Raw genomic sequence first — 24,310 nt, forward strand, 5'->3', positions numbered from 1 at the left:
TCAGCTCCAGCCAGCAGAGCCAATGGTCAGGATGACTGAAAGCAACTGTGGGGTCAGTGGGCTTCCCCCACAATGGCCTATTAGAAACCTCGGGGCTTGAAGACAACAACAACTTTCTCCACTGTCCTCTCCCCCCTATAATAGTTATCCAGAGGTACACTGCCTCTGAGCACGCAGGTTTTATTTTTAGCAGTTGTGAAAGGCAAAAAAAAACCCCCAACTCTCTACAGGAAATTCTTGATATATCTAGGCAGACCCATTAGAAGCTTTTACACTTACCTGCGAGAAGGACCTAGAGCTGAAAATAGATGACTCTTAAGAGGAATGCAATATGGGGATCCAAGCCCTATAAATCAATCTCAGCTTAGAGAAGGGAATGTTCCTTTAAAATTTTGCACTACTAGCCCCAGAATAGTGAGAAATGGTTAAACTAGCCACCCTATTTGTTTAACAAAGGGTGAAAGACTTGTAATAGTTATCTGAACCTAGGCATCCCTAGGTATTGAAGAAGTGTGCATGCACACGAAAGTTCATACCAAGAACAAATTTAGTTGGTCTCTAAGGTGCTACTCCCCTTCATGGATCACTGCCTTGCCGTGGCGAAGGGGCTTGAATAACTCAGAGAAGCTATGAGCTATGCCGTGCAGGGCCACCCAAGATGGACAGGTCATAGTGGAGAGTTTTGACCAAACATGATCCACCTGGAGCAGGAACCGGAAAGCCACTCCAGTATCCCTGCCAAGAAAACTCCATGGACAAAGACAAAAGGCATATAAAAGTTATGACGCTGGAAGATGAGCCCCTCAGGTCGGAAGGCATCCATCATGCTACTGAGGAAGAGCGGAGGACAAGTACAAGTAGATTCAGAGCTGATGAAGTGGCTGGGCCAAAGCCGAAAGGACGCTCAGTTGCGGATATGCCTGGAAGCGAAAGGAAAGTCCAATGCTGTAAAGAAAAATATTGCATAGGAACCTGGAATGTAAGAACCATGAACCTTGGTAAGTTGGATGTGGTCAAAAATGAGATGGCAAGAATAAATATTGACATCCTGGGCATCAGTGAACTAAAATGGACGGGAATGGGGGAATTCAGTTCGGATGACCATCATATCTACTACTGTGGGCAAGAATCCCGTAAAAGAAATTGAGTGGCCCTCATAGTCAACAAAAGAGTGGCAAAAGCTGTATTGGGATGCAATCTCAAAAAATGATAGAATGATCTCGATACGAATCCAAGGCAGACCTTTTAACATCACAGTAATCCAAGTCTATACACCAACCACTGGTGCTGAAGAAACTGAAATTGACCAATTCTAAGAAGACTTACAACACCTTATAGAATTGACACCAAAGAAGGAAGTTCTTCTCATTATAGAGGATTAGAATGCTAAAGTAGGGAGTCAAGAGATAAAAGGAACAACTGGCAAGTTTGGCCTTGGAGTTCAAAACGAAGCAGGGCAAAGGCTAATAGAGTTCTGCCAAGAGAACAAGCTGGTCATCACAAACACTCTTTTCCAACAACACAAGAGACGACTCTACACATGGACATCACCAGATGGGCAGCATCGAAATCAGATTGATTATATTCTCTGCAGCCAAAGATGGAGAAGCTCTATACAGTCAGCAAAAACAAGACCTGGAGCGGACTGTGGCTCAGATCATCAGCTTCTTATAGCAAAATTCAAGCTTAAACTGAAGAAAGTAAGAAAAACCACTGGGCCGGTAAGATACAATCTAAGTCAAATCCCTTATGAATACACAGTGGAAGTGAGGAACAGGTTTAAGGATTTAGATTTGGTGGACAGAGTGCCTGAAGAACTATGGATGGAGGCTCGCAACATTATACAGGAGGCAGCAACGAAAACCATCCCAATGAAAAGGAAATGCAAGAAAGCAAAGTGGCTGTCCAACGAGGCCTTACAAATAGCGGAGGAGAGAAGGAAGCAAAATGCGAGGTGAAAGATACAGGAAATTGAATGCAGATTTCCAAAAAATAGCAAGGAGAGACAAGATGGCCTTCTTAAACGAGCAATGCAAAGAAATAGAGGAAAACAACAGATTGGGAAGAACCAGAGATCTGTTCTAGAAAATTGGAGATATGAAAGGTACATTTCGTACAAAGATTACCATAATAAAGGACAAAAGTGGTAAGGACCTAACAGAAGCAGAAGACATCAAGAAGAGGTGGCAAGAATACACAGAGGAATTATACCAGAAAGATATGGATGGCTCGTACACCCCAAGTACAGTGGTGCCTCGCAAGACGAAATTAATCCGTTCTGCGAGTCTCTTCGTCTTGTGGTTTTTTCGTCTTGCGAAGCACGGCTATTAGCGGCTTAGCGGCTATTAGCGGCTTAGCGGCTTTAAGAAAACAAGGAAACAAAGGAACAAAGGAAACAAACTTGCAAGAACTCGCAAGACGTTTCGTCTTGCGAAGCAAGCCCATAGGGAAAATTGTCTAGCGAAGCGACGCAAAAACCGAAAAACCCTTTCGTCTTGCGCGTTTTTCGTTTTGCGAGGCATTTGTCTTGCGGGGCACCACTGTAGTGTGGTTGCTGACCTTGAGCCAGACATCCTGGAGAGTGAAGTCAAATGGGCCTTAGAAAGCACTGCAAATAACAAGGCCAGTGGAAGTGATGGTATTCCAGCTGAACTACTTAAAATTTTAAAAGATGATGCTGTTAAGGTGCTACACTCAATATGCCAGCAAGTTTGGAAAACTCAGCAGTGGCCAGAGGATTAGAGAAGATTAGTCTACATCCCAATCCCAAAGAAGGGCAGTGCCAAAGAATGCTCCAACTACCGCACAATTGCACTCATTTCACACGCTAGCAAGGTTATGCTTAAAATTCTACAAGGAAGGCTCAAGCAGTATATGGACCGAGAACTCCCAGAAGTGCAAACTGGATTTAGAAGAGGCAGAGGAACCAGAGACCAAATTGCAAACATGCGCTGGATTATGGAGAAAGCTAGAGAGTTCCAGAAAGACATCTACTTTTGCTTCATTGACTATGCAAAAGCCTTTGACTGTGTCGACCACAGCAAACTATGGCAAGTTCTTAAAGAAATGGGAGTGCCTGATCACCTCATCTGTCTACTGAGAAATCTCTATGTGGCACAAGAAGCTACAGTTAGAACTGGATATGGAACAACTGATTGGTTCAAAATTGGGAAAGGAGTACGGCAAGGCTGTATATTGCCTCCCTGCTTATTTAACTTATATGCAGAATTCATCATGCGAAAGGCTGGGCTGGATGAATCCCAAGCCGGAATTAAGATTGCCGGAAGAAATATCAACAACCTCAGATATGCAGATGACACAACCTTGATGGCAGAAAGTGAGGAGGAATTAAAGAACCTTTTAATGAGGGTGAAAGAGGAGAGCACAAAATATGGTCTGAAGCTCAACATCAAAAAAAGGAAGATCATGGCCACTGGGCCCATCACCTCCTGGAAAATAGAAGGGGAAGAAATGGAGGCAGTGAGAGATTTTACTTTCTTGGGCTCCATGATCACTGCAGATGGTGACAGCAGTCACGAAATTAAAAGACGCCTGCTTCTTGGGAGAAAGGCGATGGCAAACCTAGACAGCATCTTCAAAAGCAGAGGCATCACCTTGCCAACAAAGGTCCGTATAGTTAAAGCCATGGTTTTCCCAGTAGTGATGTATGGAAGTGAGAGCTGGACCATACAGAAGGCTGATCGCCGAAGAATTGATGCTTTTGAATTATGGTGCTGGAGGAGACTCTTGAGAGTCCCATGGACTGCAAGAAGATCAAACGCATCCATTCTTAAGGAAATTAGCCCTGAGTGCTCACTGGAAGGACAGATTGTGAAGCTGAGGCTCCAATACTTGGCCACCTCATGAAAAGAGAAGACTCCCTGGAAAAGACCCTGATGTTGGGAAAGATGGAGGGCACAAGGAGAAGGGGACGACAGAGGACGAGATGGTTGGACAGTGTTCTCGAAGCTACAAACATGAGTCTGACCAAACTGCGGGAGACAGTGGAAGACAGAAGTGCCTGGCGTGCTCTGGTCCATGGGGTCACGAAGAGTCGGACACGACTAAATGACTAAACAACAACAACAAGGTGCTACTGGAAGGATTTTTTAAATTTTGTTTCAACCACAGCAGACCAACACAGCTACCTACCTGTAACTAGGCATCCCTGTCTGCTATCTGCCTTCAAATCACCTCACCATTATGCAAATAGAGCCTACTGAGCAGTTGAATATCCTGCACTTAGCCACATGGGAAGTGCTGTGGTCTAAACCACTGAGCCTCTTGGGCTTGCCAATCAGAAGGTCAGAGGTTCAAATCCCCAAGATGGGGGTGACCTCCCATTCCTCGGTCCCTGCTCCTGCCAACCTAGCAGTTCGAAAGCATGCCAAAAAGTACAAGTAGATAAATAGGTACCACTCCGGCGGGAAGGTAAACGGCGTTTCCGTGCACTGCTCTGGTTCACCAGAAGCGGCTTAGTCATGCTGGCCACATGACCCAGAAGCTGTATGCCGGCTCCCTCGGCCAATAAAGCAAGATGAGCGCCGCAACCCCAGAGTCGTTCACGACAGGACTTAACTGTCAGGGGTCTTTTACCTTTACCTTTTGATGGGTGAACTCAGGATATGCCCAAATGCATTTCAGCAGGCGGTCGGAATCTGGCTTGTTCCAGGGTCACCAAAGCTCATCATGGGGGGGGGGGTCTCATGCCACATTAGAGCTATGCCAATCTTATACTTATGCCATGATAAGATATAAACCATATCATAAGTTCAGATTCACACACACCTCCTCACAACTTGTGGGGGGAAATATATATATAATATTTACCCATCCACAAATATAATCAATCTATCAAATAAAACTCATACGATATCTCCTTGGAATTCTGTGTATTAGGGAGCAGCAGTTTGCATCTTCAAGATCTTCAGGTTTTCCTCTGGAACATCTGGGTGTAAAAGACCAGCCAGCCTTAAAATAGAGAGCTGCAGGCTGCAGGCAATTGCAAGGAATTGGCAAACATCTTAAGAGACTTAGTTTGCTTTGTAACTGAGTAAACAACTATCAAAAACCTCTCATTTGCTTTGGCTATTAACCAGCCCAGCAGCACTGTGGCTCAGCAGTTGTTTTTAGTGAAGAATAAAAGGGATTTACACGCTCACAGCTTTCAGAGGAACAGGCAGCCAGCTCAAAACAAGGCTGATGCTTTAACCAGGCTGAGAGAGTAACGGGGGTCAGTGGCATATTGCACCAAGTATTTGGCATTTAAAGACCTGCTATAACCACCTATCAAGTGTCTACGTACTGTGCTCGGATGAGGGCTTTATGAGCAGAAACTGGGGGAGGTGGTGCAACAACATAAACAGAAGTGACGTTAATGTCCGACCTCCATCACACATGCTATGCCGTGGATAGCTGAAGCGTTGGTACTGTACTCAATGATACCATTATTTGGCCGTGTCCTTGGTCAATGACATCTTACTATAAATTCAATAAAACATTCAGAAACACAACACAACCACCTCACCTCCACCACAAACTCACTGGGAGGCTGGAGGGAAATTCCTGTCCTTTTTACTTTAGACCAGCTTCAGGCTGATCTACCAGGGCAGGACTATTGTGAAGGTATTATCTTAGTGATATAATATGTCAGGTGGCCAACTCCCAAGAGGCCGTGATCTACTCACAGAGTTAAAAACTGGTAGTGATCTACCCCCTTTTTTGGAGTTCAGATCAAAGTTGTTGAGCTTTTTGGGGGAGAGCCAGTGATCAACCACAGATGTCCAGTGATCTACCAGTAGATCACAATCTACCTGTTGGACGTGCCTGATATAAGTGAAGCACTTTCAACTGGGTCTGTTTGACTGGATCTGTTTGTGGTATTTTTTATGTGTTGAGCAGTTTAGAAACTCCTACAAATAAATAAATAGCTGAGCGCTTCCCCACCACCGCCTCCCATTAAGGAGAGACTCCACACAAGTGGACGAGGGAGGCTGAGAATGAGGGCTGCAACCTTTACTTCAGGGGTGGGGAACAAGACTCTTGCTAAGTACCGTATTTTTCGCTCTATAAGACGCACCAGACCACAAGACGCACCTAGTTTTTGGAGGAGGAAAGCAAGAAAAAAATATTCTGAATCTCAGAAGCCAGAACAAGAGGGATTGCTGCGTAGCGAAAGCAGCAATCCCTCTTGCTGTTCTGGCTTCTGGGATAGCTGCGCAGCCTGCATTCACTCCATAAGACGCACACACATTCCCCCATACTTTTTAGGAGGGAAAAAGTGAGTCTTATAGAGCAAAAAATACGGTAACCATCAGACTCTGAGAAGCTGGTGTCGCTGGATCAAGTTAATCAGTTTTGTTAGCTAAACTTAAGTTTTAATTGGATTTTGAATACACGAGCATGTTACTGTTTCAAATTTTACTGTGTTGTTCTGACCAATGCTTTTTATCGGGTGAGTTTATGGAACCAAGGGGGCAGTAGCCCAAAAGAGTTTAGGAACCAATGGATTAACCCCCAGGGATCAGCTCTCCTGGATGCTATACAAACCCAAACACCAAATGCTATTTCATCACTGGGCATTATAAAACTAGAAGGACGATGCCCTCAGCATGAGAAAACACAATTTCACCTATGTCCAACGAGAGACGCCCCCCACTCTATTCTAAACAAAGGCTTCATAGTGGATCCCTGGGAATCCACGGTTTCATTCTACAGTGAGATGTCTCCAGCTTTGCTGGCTGCTGGGATTCTACAGAGTGCCAAGAAAGGAGAGAGAGGGAAAGAAGTGCTGCAAGAAAATTGTGTGTGTGTGTGTGTGTGTGTGCAGGGAGGGGGAAGGAGATAGTAACTATCACAACAACAATTTGCAAGAGTGGGAGGAACAAGAGAGTCAGGAGGCTGCAGTGAGTAGGTGGGGATGACGGATTGGGAACCAGCTCATGGTTGCCAGTTGCCAGGGGAGGGGGTGCCTGGGATGGAGAGAATGTGCTATGCTTCCAAATCTGCTTGCATCAGGAAGGCTGGCAGGAGACTGGCAATTTTTACAGCTGACCTTCCTTGTCTGAAACACTGCACTGTGCCTTTTCTCAGGAAACCCGGCTGAGCTTCTTTGACCACTGCTATGCTGTGGGTTTAACGCACACAGGCTTGAGTAAAGGTCTAGGACAGGAGTCAGCAAACTTTTTCAGCAGGGGGCCGGTCCACTGTCCCTCAGACCTTGGGGGGGGGGGGCCGGACTATATTTTGAAAAAAGAAGAGGAACGAATTCCTATGCCACACAAATAACCCAGAGGTGCATTTTAAATAAAAGCACACATTCTACTCATGTAAAAAAACCACTGATTCCCGGACTGTCCGCGGGCTGGATTGAGAAGGCGATTGGGCCGCATCCGGGCCCCTGGGCCTTAGGTTGCCTACCCCATTCTAGGAACACAAGAAGCTGTGTTATCCGTGTCAGGCCACCAGACTGTCTTGTTCACTGCTGTGTCCTCTCACCGGCAGCAGCTCTGTGGGGCTTCAGGCAGGGGGTCTCTCTCTCAGCCTTACAGGGAGATGCAGGGAATTAAACCTGGGACCGCACCACATAGACCAGAGGTCCCCAAACTAATGCCCGTGGGCTGGATAAGGCCCGAGGGACTCATTTATCTGGCCTGCGGTGACCCCTGCCGCCTGCTGCCGATGCCCGCTCTTACCAGCGCTGCGCTGCACGGCTGCCCATTTCTGGATCAGAGGAGCACCGGAAATAGCTTGTGCACATGCACAAGCGTTATTTGCGCATACGCAGGTGTTTTCCCCAGTGCAGATCCAGGTCGGAGGAAGCCCTTGCACATGTGCACAAGCTATTTGCAGTGCTCCTCCGACCCAGAAGTGCGCCAGAAATAGCGTATGCACACGCGTATGAGCACAAGTTCCCCCACCCTCTGGCCCGCCGCGCGATCAGAGATGGAGACACCAGCCTGAGGCGCAGTAAGTCTGCTGACCCCTGACATAGATACATAGACACCCCTGGCACACAAAACAGATGCTCCACACCACCACCACAGTACAGCCTTACCTGCCCTTTCCAGGCTGCAACAGGTTTCTGTTTTACAGCAGCACAAAAAAGGCTGCCAGAGTAACCCTCTCTCCCTTCTCTGACAGGGCAGCTGTACTGAAGAGGCAGCACAGGCAGGCAGGCAGGCAGGTGCAAAGGGTTGCAAGTGTCCTGCACTCCTGAGGGTGAATCTGCACTAAAAGCTTAAGCCAGTGTCAAAGCATTGCAAAGGCTGCATTTCGCTTCAGTCATACCTTGAACACTTTGGAGAAGAAGCCGCTGCCAATCAATTCCGCCTCAAAGTTCTCCCAGAATTCCAGCTTCCTGACAGTCGTGCGCAACCTCTGCCAGCGGTCGTCCTGACAATAAGCGTCCGGCATCTCCCCATAGTATGGTGTCAGGCTGGAGGGCTCAGGAGAGACCAGCCCCATTTCACACATCTCAGAGACAGGTGCTGCAAAGAGGAGGGAGAGGGAATGAACAGGTTTCATTGCCAGCTCTGCCAAATGGGTGAAGAAGCCCTGCAAGGCTGGCTGTTGTCGTGCCTGCTTTGCAAACCAGCAGGTCCCTTCCAGGGGACAGAGCTTTTAGCCCTCCTCGCCAGCTGACTGACAGCTTCCTATGTCCCAAGGTGGGGAATTATGCTGCCCGAGGGCCACATTCCCCCATGAACAAGCTTCTGAGGGGCCATATGCCAGTGACAGGCAGGGTCAGAACCAAAAGCAGGTGGAGCAATGGATGTGCCTTTCACCTTTCTACAACATGCTACATTCCAGCAAAAGTCAGGAGCTTCTGCACAAGCTTCAAGGATACGTCACCCTGCACAGGAAATGTCTCCTTTCACCATCCAGGAAAGCAAGAAGCATTACCAGAGTGCAAGGATGCATCCCAGCCAGGCTTAAGCACTGGAGGAGAGAAAACAGATCAGGGCTAGTGAATGGCCAGATTCTGCCACTGAGATCTCCCCACCCATGCCCAAAGGCCTTCAAACTACAGGAAAACTACTTCTCTCTTGGTTCATCTACTCCAGAAAGTGGTGCACGTCTGCCAGGAGAGCCCTGCAGGCTGCAAAACTGTTCCAGAACATTCAAGGTGGTTCTAGAACATTCTGGAGCGTTCTTGTGGGGCCTTCTGGGTGCCCAGAGCCACAGCCAGCACCCTTCTTCCCTGGAGCGCTACCTGGGAAGATGAGCAGTGGCAACGGGTCAGCTCTTCCACCATTACTGATCAGAATAACCCAGGATGGTGGTCTGAATCATTATTATTACTAATCACCTGCCCTTCATCCTAAGATCCCGGGACAATGTTAAAAAAACACAGTATTGGAAACAGATTTAAGCAGCTTACAACCGCAAGTTGTAAGTTTTAAAAATATGTACCTCAAGCATCAACGGCCAGGGTACAGAGGCACATCTTCAGCATTTGCCAAAAGCTATGTAGTGAAGGTGCCGAGCGTGTCTCTGTAGGGAGGGAGTTCCACAACTGGGGCCACCACAGATAAGGCCTTCTCCTGGGTCACTGCCACTCTGAATCTCTGAGGGCAGAAGAACTACCAATCTTAGCACCCAAAGGGTTCTGCAGCGAAGGAGGTAGGCTTTCAGATATTTGGGGCCCAAGTCATTTAGGATTTTAAACACTAAGTGAACACCTTTGATTGGGCCCAGAACCAAACTGGCTGCCAGTGCAGCTTTTTAAAAACAGGGGTTATATGAAATCTAAACGGAAGCCCACCCAGCAATATGGCAGCTGCATTATGGACCAAGCTAAGTTTCCAAGTTGTCTTCAAGGGCAGTCCCACGGAGAGTGCATTGTAGTGATAGGGAGTGAGAGCTGGTTCTGGGTAGAAACATCCACTCTGAGGAAAATATCACAAGCTACAGAAAGGAGTCTCTGAGCTTAGTGTGAAGGACAGTGTGTGGTGTCCTGTGAGAGAAATAGGCCAGGAATTAACTGGGAGGCTGAGGTTGAGACAGGAAAAGTAGAAGCTGTAAAGAGACAGTCTATTTAGGTGTAATTCCAGTCAGGAGGGGAAAGATTCTTCTAGTAAGAGAAGACTCCCAAACCAGTGAAACCTTGGGTCTATTACTTGGAGTACCTCAGGAGTAGGGTTGTCAAAGGGGTGTGCAACCGACAAAAAGTACCACCTTGTTAAGAACCAAAGTATTAAGTTAAGAACCAAAGTATTAAGTGTGAAACAACTGAGAAAACCTTGAAGTGAAATAACACTGTAAACTGAAGTATCCTAAGTGTTATCTACTCGTGTCATAAACTTCCTTGTTAAATAAAACCATTATTGTTTATTAGAACAAATCCTGCCTGAGACTCCTAATTATTAAGTTTTACCTCACGCAAGTCCCCCACAAGATAATCTGAGATAGTCTGTGTGAATTTGTGGGATTGGAGCTGGGTGCACACTCTATTTTTAAGTGAGAGGACAGGTCCAATGGCGCCAGGGGGAAAAGGGCCATTGCGCTGTCACACCCCCTACCTTGGCATTTGACATTTTATGGGAAACATCTACTGTATTTCCTCAAGTTCATGGCTTTTCTCAAGATCAATCTCCTGCTGGCCCAGCCTCCTTCCCTCAAAGAGCCTTTTGTGTAGACGTGAATTTGCATCATGCCCCTTCCCCAGGCGCTGGAGACAAGCCATTCACACCACTGCGCCCAAGCAGGAACCCCATTCTTATGGCAAGCAGAGAAGCGCTTTTGTCTTCTCTTCAGACACAGACGCCCAGGCTCAGGGGACAGGGAGCATAGAGAAGGAGGGAAACTTGGCTGGAAACAACCAGCTTGATGGCTGGCCTCTGGGAGGAGAGCTGGATAGCTCCGCAGTCTTTCAAAAGAGTCACTAGCTATGAAATGGGGCCTTTGTATATTCAACCTAAATAGTGTGGATGGATTGGGGGTGGGGGTGTCAGTCTCCAAGGCCATACCATGCAATCTAGCAAGAATTTCCTATTGCATCGCCTGCTGGCTGGCTGTTTCTATGTGGTAAACTCTTTAAGAGGCCCGGTTCACATCACACATTTGAAGAAGTACAGCACCATTTTAAACAGCCACAGCTTTCCCCCCAAAGAATTCTGGGAGCTATAGTTTGATAGGGGTGTTGAGAGATACTGCACTATCCCCCCTCCACTATGAGCTACAATTCCAAAAGTTCCCTGAGGAGACGGATTGTTACACCGCTATAGGAACTGTAGCTCTGGGAGGCGAATTGTGGCCTCCGAATGGCTCTCAGGGGTATAGGGCTATCTTATCCGGGGGTCAGCAACCTTTTTCAGCAGGGGACCAGTCCACTGTCCCTCAGACCATGTGGGGGGCCGGACTATATTTTTTTGGGGGGTGAACGAATTCCTATGCCCCACAAATAACCCAGAGATGCATTTTAAATAAAAGGACACATTCTACTCATGTAAAAACACACTGATTTCCAGACTGTCCACAGGCAGGATTGAGAAGGCGATTGGGCTAGATCCAGCCCCCTATGCCTTAGGTTGCCTATCCATCAAAAGACAGATGCAATCGACTTCCAGCGATGCAGGGGCACAGAGGGATGCATAATATATAATGAATTCAGAGGCAGTTTGATTAGCATCAGTCTTTTCCCCCTCTGGGTCCAAATATGCATAAAGAAAAAACTGGCCCTTGGTTTGTTTTCTCTTAGCAGAATTAGCTAAGAGCCTGGAATTTATATTGTTCTAATAGTGGGGGGTTTTTTTGACCAGGTAAACTAAAGACATGGATGCAGAAATTCTCCTAATATATTGGCAAAATGATTTCCCCTAATATAATGCATTTTGCATGTTGCACTTAACCCCTGTAATATGCCTTTTGTACACCTGATGAACTTGGTTGGAGAACAGCATCGCAAAACTCAGAGACATGTGAGTATTTGATGGTGGTGGTTTTTCAGCTCTCATGTTGTTTCAGAAAGTGGCAATTAGCCAAGTTCACCTATAAATGTGAATCAAATGAAATCCTCTTTCCCCCCACCCAATCCCTTGTTCCAACTAAGTAATACATATGGGGGGGGGGAGAGAGGGAGGGAAATGAGCAGGGTAGTGTGAGAGTGAATAGGGAATGAACAAAGGGAAAGGGAAATAACCTTTCTGTGAACTTTCAAGAAGGGGGCGGTCAGCAAACTTTTTCAGCAGGGGGCCAGTCCACTGTCCCTCAGACCTTGTGGGGGGCCGGACTATATTTTGAAGCGGGGGGGGGGATGAACGAATTCCTATGCCCCACAAATAACCCAGAGATGCATTTTAAATAAAAGGATACATTCCACTCATGTAAAAACACGCTGAGTCCCGGACCATCCGTGGGCCGGATTTAGAAGGCGATTGGGCCAGATCCGGCCCCCGGGCCTTAGGTTGCCGACCCATGTTCAAGAATCTCCATGTGCCTCTGAGGGAGAGCTCAGTGGCACAACGCCCCTGCTTTGCAGGCAGAAGGCCTCAGGTTCAAATCCTGGCATGTACAGTGGAAATAACCTCCGGGAGCTGATGGAGGTGGCTTCTCTCTCTCTCTGCCTGAGAGCTGGAAAGCCACTGCTGGCAGTCAAAGCAGACAACGCTGGTCCAGATGAACCCACACTCTAGCATAAGGCAGCCTCTGCTTCTACAGACTCAGTCCAGACGTTTTTGACTATGACTCCCACCAATCCCTACACCACAGATAGGGCTGTGTTGATGCAAGCTGTAGTCCAAAGCATCTGGAGGGCACCAGAGGTTGGTAAATAAAGCAGTATGGAGAAAGACTGATGAGAATGCAACACTTTTTAGCCTCTCAGCCTTGCTAAAGAAGAAACAGAAGTCGTGTTGAAATGTCTGGGTAAAAAGCGTTAACACAGAAAAAAATTGGAAGCATGTTGGCAAAGACTAATTGATCTTGTGGGGCTGAGTTTGAAGCTTGTGGCCAGGGGAAAAGGCATCAATGCTTTCTCTTCCCCGCCCCCCCCCCATGAATGCATTATGGATTCTCCTCCTCCTGAAAGTAGCCAAGGCATGCACATTTTCTAAATTCATAGCCGCCACAGACTTTCCATTTTCCTTGTGACAGACTCTGTACAATTATTTATGCAATTATTCTTACAGCTATTTCAATTTCCATATCTGGCACTTCAGTCATAATGCGGTGGTACCTCGGGTTAAGAGCTTAATTCGTTCCGGAGGTTTGTTCTTAACCTGAAACTGTTCTTAACCTGAGGTACCACTTTACCTAATGGGGCCTCCCGCTGCTGCCGTGCCGCCGCCATGCAATTTCTGTTCTCATCCTGAAGCAAAGTTCTTAACCTGAGGTACTATTTCTGGGTTAGCAGAGTCTGTAACCTGAAGCGTCTGTAACCCGAGGTACCACTGTAAAAGCAAAATCATACCCAATCAAACAAGGTTCAGTAATGTGATCATCAAAATTAATAGAACACAGTGGTACCTTGGGTTAAGAACTTAATTGGTTCTGGAGGTCCGTTCTTAACCTGAAACTGTTCTTAACCTGAGGAACCACTTTAGCTAATGGGGCCTCCTGCCGTCGCCGCATGATTTCTGTTCTCATCCTGAGGCAAAGTTCTTAACCTGAGGTACTATTTCTGGGTTAGCAGAGTCTGTAACCTGAAGCGTCTGTAACCGAAGGTACCACTGTAGTCTTACTCAGTCTGCTCCCATGTATGCTGAGTAGGCACGCACACATACAAACTCGCACCCTGCAAATCACATTCAAAAGGAAAAAACACCTTGTGTAGGACCTAAGAGACCCGCAGAGGAGGATCTGCCTGGGAAAAGTCCATCCACAGCAGAAGCTGGGTGCCAACTCCATTAGCACACAGGTCACCTGGTGAAATTCGAGCTACCACACCTCTTTGCAAAAACAGCCGGTGGGAGATTCATCATTGCACATTGCATCTTTCCCTCCTCCCTCCCTGCACTATGAGAAAGCACAAAGAACTACCTGAGGGACAGCTTTTCTTTTCTGTTTTTAAGGAAAGAACCAAAATGTTTCCAACGCTTTCTGGAATCAGCACAGGAGGTTGTGTCTGGTTGCTAGGAAACAGTATGTATTCAGGCCAGGGCTGCTACTGTTGAGTCCTAAGGCAGAAGCCCAGAGATCATATACGGTAGTTCACACTACTGACTGACAGGCAGAGATGTCTAACTACTAGTCACCACAATCCAGATCCATGTGTGTGTATTCACACATATGCCACAATGGCATGCGGTGCAAATAACATAGCTACAGATAATAACTCACACAAGGAAGCCAAGCCACGTGACCCAGGGGGAGGCAACTTGCCCTCAGTCATGGCTGGGGCTTTGGAGACACCTGGAGGGTGAACCCACTGTCCTGAGCTTTCCACAGTCCGGGCTGGAGAGCCTGGGGTCCTGCTCTGTTAACCCAGCAAAAGGCCAGGATTCACACTGCCAGACAATTTTGAGGGTTGATGCTGCACCTCCCTTCTGCAGCAATATGAGGCTCCACACCTCGTTCAAAAAGTCCTTGAGGTTCCAGTCCGGAGTTTCATTGTTTATTTGTATTTATTTGTTGCATTTAAAGCCCACCTTTTCTCCAAGGAGCTCATGGTTCTCCCTACCTCATTTAATCCCCACAACCTTGTGAGGTGGGTTAGGCCATGGGTAGGCAAACTAAGGCCCGGGGGCTGGATCCGGCCCAATCGCCTACTAAATCCAGCTCGCAGACGGTCTGGGAATCAGTGTGTTTTTACATGAGTAGAATGTGTCCTTTTATTTAAAGTGCATCTCTGGGTTATTTGTGGGGCACAGAAATTCATTCATTCCCCCCCCCAAATATAGTCTGGCCCCCCACAAGGTCTGAGGGACAATGGACTGGCCCCCTGCTGAAAAAGTTTGCTGACCCCTGGGTTAGGCTGAGAGGCTACCTGGTAAACTCCTTGGCCAAGTGGGGATTCAAATCATGGTCTCCCACATCCCAGTCCAAAGCTCTAACCACTACACCATACTGGCACCTTAGATTTGGATCCACTCTGGCTACAGCTGCTGGAATTTGTATTCCCAAAACATCTGGAGGGCACCAGGCTGAAGAAGGCTGCATTAAGAGTAAACTCTATTCTCATTTCCCAACACAGGGGAGTGGTCAAGTCAAAAGGGCATCCATCCATCCCTAGATGTGATTTACAAGTCAAGCTCTCCTCCAGTTGGCGCAGCGAAACTGAACAGGCCGCTGGCAGGCCAGGAAGAAGCTTAGCAGCCAGTGAAAACTGAATCCTGCCCCAGGCCAGAAGCATCTTTGCCAAATGCCCGGCCCCACCTCTGTGACATTTGCAAAAAAAAAGCAGCAGCAGCAGCAAATATAGGTTGGATTATATTTAGCATTTGTACCAAAAAACAGCAGAAGCCACGAAGAATAAATCACCTGGTTGCATTTTATGCAGATTTACCGGAATTCCAAAGCAAGCAAAACGAAGCACAACCGTATTTGTATAGTGCTGTGGATGTGGCATGGCACTCTGCAAGAAGTGCAAAAGGAGAGTCTCTGCCCCAAGGAGCTTACAATCCATCATTCAACACAGTGGAAGACAACTGAGGCAGGGGAGGGCAGCAGGAGGGGTAAAAGTCATGCCAACTTGTTGCTGTAACACCTCCCTAGGGTCTAGTTAACAGTAGGTAGAGGTGGCGCGTTGGGTGGCAACCCTTTCATCTGGCCCACCTATTCTTGCCCAGCTATTTCACATCCCTGCTTCCATTTGTCAGACCGCTATTATCATTACAAATTACAAGTGTTTGTGTAGTGAAAACCATTACAAATCAAAATGCATAAAACGGAACACAGTTAAAATAATGATTAAAACCAGGCATCCTGTTAGATAGGAGTTCGCTGCCCTGAAGAATTTAGCTTATCATCCCCACAAACTTTTCTCCTTCAAATTGCTGCTCTAAAGACAGAATAAGCTGCATTTTCAGAGGTGTAGGGGGTCCTGTCCCCTAATAAAAAGTTAATTTGATACCAAATCAATCTCCCAATTGGGAGATTTAAATCTTTGAACAAGGCTGTTCTTAATTCCTCATGGATTGGACAAACCAGTAAGTAGTGTGGTAAATTTTCAGGCACACGAACTCCTAAGTGGGCAAACTCTCTCTTCATAAGGGATCGGGCAATAGCGTCTTTCGACTGTGAACCACAGAGCTATAAAGGCTTTTCTCCAACTGGCATTTGTGATGCTGGTTACATGGTGGGGGCAAGGATGGGTAGTTTGGCATCCCTATGGGCACATTTGACAGACAGCCTCTTACTATTAAGAAGTGTCTCCAAACATTCAAACTATTGCTTCCCGCAACTTAAGCTTGCAAATGCGAACCCTCTGGGACAGAAGTCACTGCTCTCTTGACTGTGCACTTTCATGAGCATTAACTGATGAATGGGTGTTAGAAGAATAGAAATATAAGTAGGCTGCAAATGTAAGTATGTACACTGCATAAAATAAAAAGCATGAAGACGTATACTCTTTATCCCATGTTGTTGCATTTTAACTGCACTTTGTATAAATTTTAATGGCTGAGTTTTAACAACCAACTCATTTTTCTTGTATTTTATAATAATGTTCCTAAATGTTGTACACCACCTGGTATCCCAATTTGGGAGAAAGGCAGGATTTATATACATTAAGCAATAATAATGTAAAAACAATCTGTAACCGCAAGACTTGGTTATTTCAAAGTGCTCTCTGTGTGGATACCCTTGAGCTGGTGCAAACTGATGAGGCTGGACTGTTGATTGGGACAGACTACAGCCAGCACATAAGGTAACTCTGGTGCTGAAAAACTTGCACAAGATGCCCATGACGAGGCCAAGGTCAAGGTCCTTGCATTAATTTACAACTTCGTCCATGTGAATAAATCTGTAGCATTTGAATAAATTGCAGCAAGACTCTTCACTTGGCTGGGGAAAGCCTATCTCCATGACAGACTCTGGAAAGCTTCTGCCACTCAGAACAAGGCAATATGAGACCAGATGTGCCAACATCTCTGTTGTGCTTTAAAAAGCAAGCTGTAAAACACACACACAGCTTCAGTGGCTGGGGAACCAAGGAAAATAAATTAAAAAGCAGCTGAAACCATCAAGCAGGGATTTCCCCACAACACTTATAGCAACTTGCTAATTTTTTTATTTAAAAAATGGGGTGTGGGGGTTCAGACTTTGCTTGCCTCAGAACCTTAGCTCCCAAACTTGCAAGCACATGAGAATGGTGGTTATGGTTAAATGAATGCGCTCAAAGGCACAAGGTTGTATCCAAAGCACTGAAGTTAATGGACATGATTAACTACTACTACTTCTTACATATTTATTTATACCTCACAGGTATAAATTATTATTTTTCACCTGACAGGACTCAAGGCAGCTTACAAATAAAAATAATAATTACTATTAAAAAAATAAATCATTATAAAACAATTAAATAGAATTAAAGTTATATACATATATAACATCTGTTTAAAATATACAAATAATTACAATAAAAACAGCACAGCCCCACCCCATTCATTTAAAGCAGTCAGTTCCCAAAAGCCACTTGGAACAAGGTTTTCATCTGATAGCAGGCAGTCAAACTCAGGTTCAATTCTTTCAGTGGACCTACTCTGAGTAGAACTTCGTTGGCCACAACCTATCACTATTATTACTGCTATTGTTAAAGGCTGCAAACGGCCGGCAAATCCAGTTCTGGGGAAAGGATGAGTTTGAGAAGGGAGTAAAAACCGTACCCAACCCAGCCCACCCCTGGGGGTTAGGGAATTACCCCAATGGCTCTTAACGGAAGTCCCATTACAAAGCTGGGCCATTACTTGCAACTGATCTCGCTTCTGTTATGTGTTACCTTCAACGAAACTGGATTTTTGTTTTAAAACGTCGGGAATTTTTCTACCTTAATAAAACCCTTATGGATAGGAGAGAAAAATCTGTAATGAGGCGGAGAGAGAGGGAAAGCGCGCTCAGACCCATCACTGCTGGGGTCTGCAAAGGCGGATCGGGCAGCTGCGCTGAGCACGCCCAGGAGCCTTCCTTCGTCTCTGCCCTCCCTTCTCGCTGCTAGACAAGCACCGGGGCTCACCCATCGTTCTCTGCCCTTCCTCCCTAAGCCTAGACGATGAGCTTAGGGTAATCCTCGGAGGGAATAGAAGGCGCTTTACCCGCGCTCGGAGGAAATCGATTTAGGGGATTTCTTCACCTGCTCCACCAAACGGGTCTCGGGGCTCAGATGAAACCGCTCTTCTCCTGTCTGTAGGACAAGTCACCGGTTTGGGTCGTCTCTTCCTACGTCTTGGAGGAGAAAGAACTTTACGCGCTGGCCAGAAGGGCTAATGGGCCCGAGGAGCAGCGAACTCACCTGCTGGGGCCCCCGAGGCGCGCTCAGCTTCTGCTGGAAGGCGCCTTGCTGCTGCCGCCTTCCTTCTCTTGCCGGCTGAAGTACTGCCTCTTTCCAGAGAAGCGGAGGTGCGCCGTGCGTAAAGGCACAGCGGACGCCGGTTTCCGATGAGCTCTCGAAGGCGCGCTCCGCCGCGTTTAGCTCCCGGCAGCCCAAGTCTGGGGGAGAAAAGCCAGGCCGTCGGGTTCAGCGCCGCCCTCTGGACAAACAGGAGCTCGGTGCCATCGGGCACTTCACAAGCAGCGGAGAATGGATTCCATCCGACGCGCTCTTTGACGGCCGCGGAGCGCTACGCGAAAACTTTCAGTGGGTTGCGAAGAATGACGCTTACATGGAGCCTCCAAGTTCAGCGGTATTCTGTCATCAGTATAAACGTGTCTCATACTTGCATATAAATCATTGTGCATGTGACACCAAAATCGCCATACAAGTGTTTTCTTGTTAGTTTTTAGTAGATTTCAAGAGATAATTCGTTAGACAGTGATTTTTGCATGCCTGTTATACTCGCACATTGGCAACCAAATGCTTAAAATAATAAAGAAACTAAAACACAACCCTACCCGGTTATTCAGCTGGAGCCTTAAATTTCCCAATTTATCCTTGCATGCACTTTTAAAGAAATACCGAAAAATTGCATTGTTGGCTGCCTGTATCCAACAGTGGAAGCCGGTTTTGTGGCATTCATGTGCGATGACTGGAAAACACCGCCAATGAGATTTCCATCTGAGGTGTTGAATAATGTTTTTACCTATAACTGCTTTTAGAATGTTTTTGCTGCAATTCTTTTAGAAGGTTTTCACTTTTTAATATAATCCATTTGTTTTTGTCTTTGTTTAAAAATAATTTTTTAAATGTTGTTTTAAAATAATCTTTTAAAATAATCTTTTATTTTTTTATATTATTTTTTACTAGTTTTCAAATACAAAAACAAATTTATACATTCCATACATCTTAATTACATCTTACTTCTCTTTTTTTGACTTCCCTCAATTTGTCTGCCATTCCTTCCTTTTGTTACCTTTTACACATTTCTGCCCTTTTAACCCTTTCCCCTCACAGAGCTTCCTTAAAGCTTACAAACGTAATTTTATTATCACTCAGTTTTTGCATATATTAGATAAACTTTTCCCAGTCTTCTGTAAATCTTTGATCTCGTCGATTCCGGATCCTTCCTGTCATTCTGTCCAATTCTGCATAGTCCATCATTTTAGTTCTCCATTCTTCTATCGTAGGTAATTCCTCCTGTTTCCATTTCTGGGCCATCAATATTCTTGCTGCTGTCACTGCATATAAAAATAACTTCTTTTCTTTCTTATTTATCTCATTATCTGTAATGCCTAGTAAAAATGCTTCTGGTTTCTTAACAAATGTATATTTCAACATTTTATTCCATTCATTATAAATCATTTCCCAAAAGCATTTTACCTTCTTACATTCCCACCACATATGAAAAAGGTACCTTCTTTTTCTTTACATTTCCAACATTTGTTACTTATCTTATACATTTTTGCTAACTTCACAGGTGTTACATACCATCGGTACATCATTTTCATAACATTTTCTTTTATAACTGTGCATGCAGTGAGTCTTAAACCTTCTTTCCAAATACAAATCTGAAGAAGTGTGCATGCACACAAAAGCTCATACCAAGAACTAACTTAGTTGGTCTTTAAGGTGCTACTGGAAGGAAAAAATTGTTTTTCTTCTTTCCAAAGTCTTTCCCAATCCTCCATTTGTATATTATGCCCTATATCTTTGACCCAGTCAATCATAACTGATTTTACCTCCTCATCCTTCGTACACCATTCCAGTAATATCTTATACATTTTTGCTAAATTCTTATAATCATTATTCAATATTTCTGTCTGAAATTTTGATTCGTCAGCAAAACCCCTCTGATTTAAATCTTTTCTAAACATCTCATTAATTTGAAAATAGTGCAGCCAGTCATTCACATAGTCCTTAACTTCTTCAAATGGTCTCATTTTCCATTTTCCTACACTTTTACACATTAACTTCTCATATGTCACCCAACCCCCTGTCATATTGACTTTTTTCACACTTATCGCCTCCAACGGCGACAACCAATATGGGGTTTTTTGTTCCAACAAGTTTTTATATCTTTCCCACACTTCAATCAAAGACCTTCTTATAATGTGATTTTCAAAACCTTTATGTACTCGTCTCTTGTCATACCACAAATACGCGTGCCACCCAAATCTATTATCAAAACCTTCAAGATCTAACACATCCGTGTCTTCTAATTTCATCCATTCCTTCAACCAACAGAGGCAAGATGCTTCATAATACAATTTCAAGTCTGGCAGGGTGAAGCCTCCTCTTTCTTTTGCGTCCGTCAATATCTTAAATATTATCCTCGGCTTCTTACCCTGCCAGATATACCTTGAAATTTCTCGTTGCCAATTTTTAAAAATCGCTGCCCCTTTGATTACTGGAACTGTTTGAAACAAGAATAACATCTTCGGTAGCACATTCATTTTTATCGTTGCAATTCTTCCCCAACATGACAATTTCATTCTTCCCCACACCTCTAAGTCCCTTTTGATCTTATTCCATGTTGGAATGCCAGGGCTTCCGGTCTGATCGCAAAGTGGAAGCAAGCGGGTTTTCCCTCGGGAGAGGGAGGCCAGTTCCTAGAAGATAAAAGGGGGTGCTAAAATAATCTTTTAAATGTTGTTTTAAAATAATATTTTTAAATAATCTTTTAAATATTGCCAGACTACTTTGAGAGAAAGGGCAGGATATGAATTCAATAAAATAAAATAAAATAATAAATATTAAACACACAGGAGCCTAGCCAGAACAGAGCCACTGGCAGTCCTAATATCTTCCCTTAACTTCAGGAAGAAGGAGTGATGGATACTGTGTTTAGTTTCTAACTGCAATCCCTTGCTTGTTTACTCAGAAGTAATCATGTTTGTGCATGGGGCCTACTTCCTAGTAAGCTTGCTGATGATTCCAGGCTACATTAAATGGCTTCTTTGAATCCATAATTTTCTTTAATAGAAAGGAATGTGGTGGTTTTTACATCATTAACCCACAAAGGTTGTGATTAATCCATGCTGAGGAAAAGCGCTAAAAAGCAGCATCCATCTGTCAGACACAGGAACATTTATTTACTTATATTCATTACATTTATGTTCTCCAGTGATGTTTGTGGTGTCCCCCACCCCATTTTATTCACACAGCAGCACTGCAAGGTAGAGTGGGATAGAGGAGCTGGGAGATGGTGATGAGTTGAGCAGAAATTTGAACCCATGTCTTGTTTCTCAGTATTCTCAGTTTCTCAGTATTAAAGATACAACAACAACAATAGTTACCATATGAATTGCAATGTGCTTTGGAGCATTAAATTCTCCTGCTGTTTTCTCTTGATGGGGGAGCTTGAGGATCCTGAATGTTATCTACGGTACACTGAATAACATTCATTGAATGCACATTGAACTTTCTCTCTCCCAACCTGGAACTGACCTTTTCTTGTGCAACAATCCAATTCTCTGAGATCTCCTGCCCCCAAATTGATTATTAAGACTATTTTTAGCCCTTCAAGTGGAAACTCAACTCTGCAATTACGAATTGGCTTTCCAGCATGTCACTGTCCACCACTTCAAGCTACTTCAGTGCATGAAGTGGGGGGAAATAATTAACTTTAAGGCTGTTTTATAGCGATCAAGTTCAGTCCTTTGCCAGAGGTTGCTTGGAGGACATTTGACCTTGACATGGCTGTGCATTAAAGCTTGTTTAGTACACCAGCCTCCATATTCCAGAACAATTTGCTCTGAATATCAGAGGCTACAGAGCAACAATGAGATAAAGTTCTTATCCTCATATCTTCCTAGCTGAGGATGGAACCTGCATGTCCAAAGGCAGTCTATCTCTGAACATCAGTTGGTAAGGCAGGCATGGCTAACCTGTGGCCCTTCAGAGATCATTAGACTCCAGCTGCTGTCAGCCCCAACAAGCATGGCCAGTGGGCAAGAGATGGTGGAAGTTGGTGTTCAGCAACATCTGAAAGGCCCCAGGCCATTCACCTCTGGTATATAGGACTGCTTCCCAGAGAGCAGCCTTCCCTGACCAGGTGCCCTCTAGATATTTAGTACTAGAACTCCCACCAGCCCTACCCAGCATGGCTGTATGAAGCAAGGCCTTATGGGAGTTGTAGCCCAAAACAGACCAGGTGAGCAAATACAGTGTTTCCAGGGTATCCCACTATAAACATAGCTGTCAAGTGTCCCTTATTTGGCGGGACAGTCCCTTATCCCAGCGCCACACCCCGCTGCTGTCCCTTATTGATGATGTCCCTTAAATAAGCTACTGAAGGTAATGGGGCCCTTTCTATGTCCAGCTGTGCTTTGTCAGCAACAAATTGTTGCAGTTTTTTGTGTTGAATATATGCTATATGGTAATTTATGGACCTAATAGTTATCTAAAGCCATTTGCACGCAACAAAATATGTATTTTATCAAAGTAATTGTTGATCCCTTATTTTGGCTGCTGATCCCTTATTTTCGGGGCTGCTGGTCCCTTATTTTCAAATCTGTAAGTTGACAGCTATGACTATAAAACATCCCGTCTCTCTCATTACATGTTGAAGAGACAACACCATTTTGAATTTCAGTTTGAAACTTGCCTCTCCAGCAGTTTGAGGCAGCTGCATGAAAAGGAGCGCACAGCTGAGGGCTGTCGTATTCTCCCTGGCTCTGTGGCCTGTCATCCTAAATACATGCATTTTTTGTTCCATTGAGGCTTACGAGAGAAGCAAAGGCAGTCACACAGAGGCTCTCCCAGGAAGCCCATGTCAGGGACTGTTAAGTCCAGTCTGGTTGAGCAGCAGTCAGGGGTGGGGAAGGGAGACAAGACTGTGGGCACCTGCCCATGGGCCCTGCTGTCTGGTGCCCCCTCACAGCTATAGAGGGAAAGACTGTCTCAGTGAGGAGCTGAAGGCACTGTGAGCCTTCAGGGCTTGCCAGCATGGTATCTGAGAGTGCAAGGAGACCTTTGGAGATGTCATCTGCTGCCTGTGCAAGCCCCTGAGCACCTCTAACTCATTGCTTCTTTCATTATGAGGTGATGAAGGTGATTACTTCCTAAAGGTAAAGGGACCCCTGTCCATTAGGTCCAGTCACAGACTCCTCTGGGGTTGCGGCGCTCACCTAGCCTTATTGGCCGAGGAAGCTGGCATACAGCTTCCGGGTCATGTGGCTAGCATGACTAAGCTGCTTCTGACAAACCAGAGCTGCGCACGGAAACGCCGTTTACCTTCCCGCCGGAGCGGTACCTATTTATCTACTTGCACTTTGACATGCTTTCGAACTGCTAGGTTGGCAGGAGCAGGGACCGAGCAACAGGAGCTCACCCCGTCGCGGGGATTCGAACCGCCAATCTTCTGATCGGCAAGTCCTAGGCTCTGTGGTTTAACCCACAGCGCCACCTGCGTTCCTACTTCCCTTGAAAAGTACTGGTATAGGTTTGGGGCTGGGTGTCTGGGGTGTTAGGGGAGGGGCAGTACTTCTGGTGGGGGGCATGTTGTGCTCCTTCTCAGGTAGTTCGTCCCCCTTTGGTCCCCACCCTGCACTCAGCTCTCACCTGTGGCTCCTAGAAGCTGCCAGCATGTGACAGCAGCCACAGTCCTGAGAACGGCTTCAAGTGGCCAGCCACATCAGCTGAGGGTAGCCAATGGGTCACAAACCCTCAGTGAGTTTGGGACTCTGTGTGCGAAGACAGGCTCCGAAGGATTGAGGAGACAAGACCAAGAGTGGTTCCAACAGTCAAGAAGGTGGTATCTGCACATGGTGTAGAGGGGCCCATGGGGCCCATCCACCTGGGAAGGTAGCCCATCTAGGAAAGCTCGGATTCTACACC

The 24,310-nt window shown here is 45.6% G+C and overlaps 1 protein-coding gene across 3 annotated transcripts in view; it reads right to left on the minus strand.

Moving 5' to 3' along the window:
* Nucleotides 1-18,666, minus strand: part of LOC128406403 (dual specificity testis-specific protein kinase 2-like) — a 39,638-nt gene extending 20,972 nt beyond the window's left edge. Inside the window, exons 1-3 of one of the 3 annotated variants that reach the window (XM_053373776.1) lie at nucleotides 18,389-18,406; nucleotides 18,230-18,321; nucleotides 8,290-8,489 (exon numbers count right to left, since the gene is read on the minus strand). In XM_053373776.1, the coding sequence (XP_053229751.1) occupies nucleotides 8,290-8,475 (186 nt within the window). In that variant the 5' untranslated portion in view covers nucleotides 8,476-8,489; nucleotides 18,230-18,321; nucleotides 18,389-18,406. The other 2 variants (XM_053373777.1, XM_053373775.1) reach the window with 2 other exon arrangements.
* Nucleotides 18,667-24,310: the final 5,644 nt, after the last annotated feature.

This window comes from Podarcis raffonei, chromosome Z (assembly GCF_027172205.1).
Source record: "Podarcis raffonei isolate rPodRaf1 chromosome Z, rPodRaf1.pri, whole genome shotgun sequence".
In the NCBI taxonomy this organism is placed as follows: domain Eukaryota; kingdom Metazoa; phylum Chordata; class Lepidosauria; order Squamata; family Lacertidae; genus Podarcis; species Podarcis raffonei.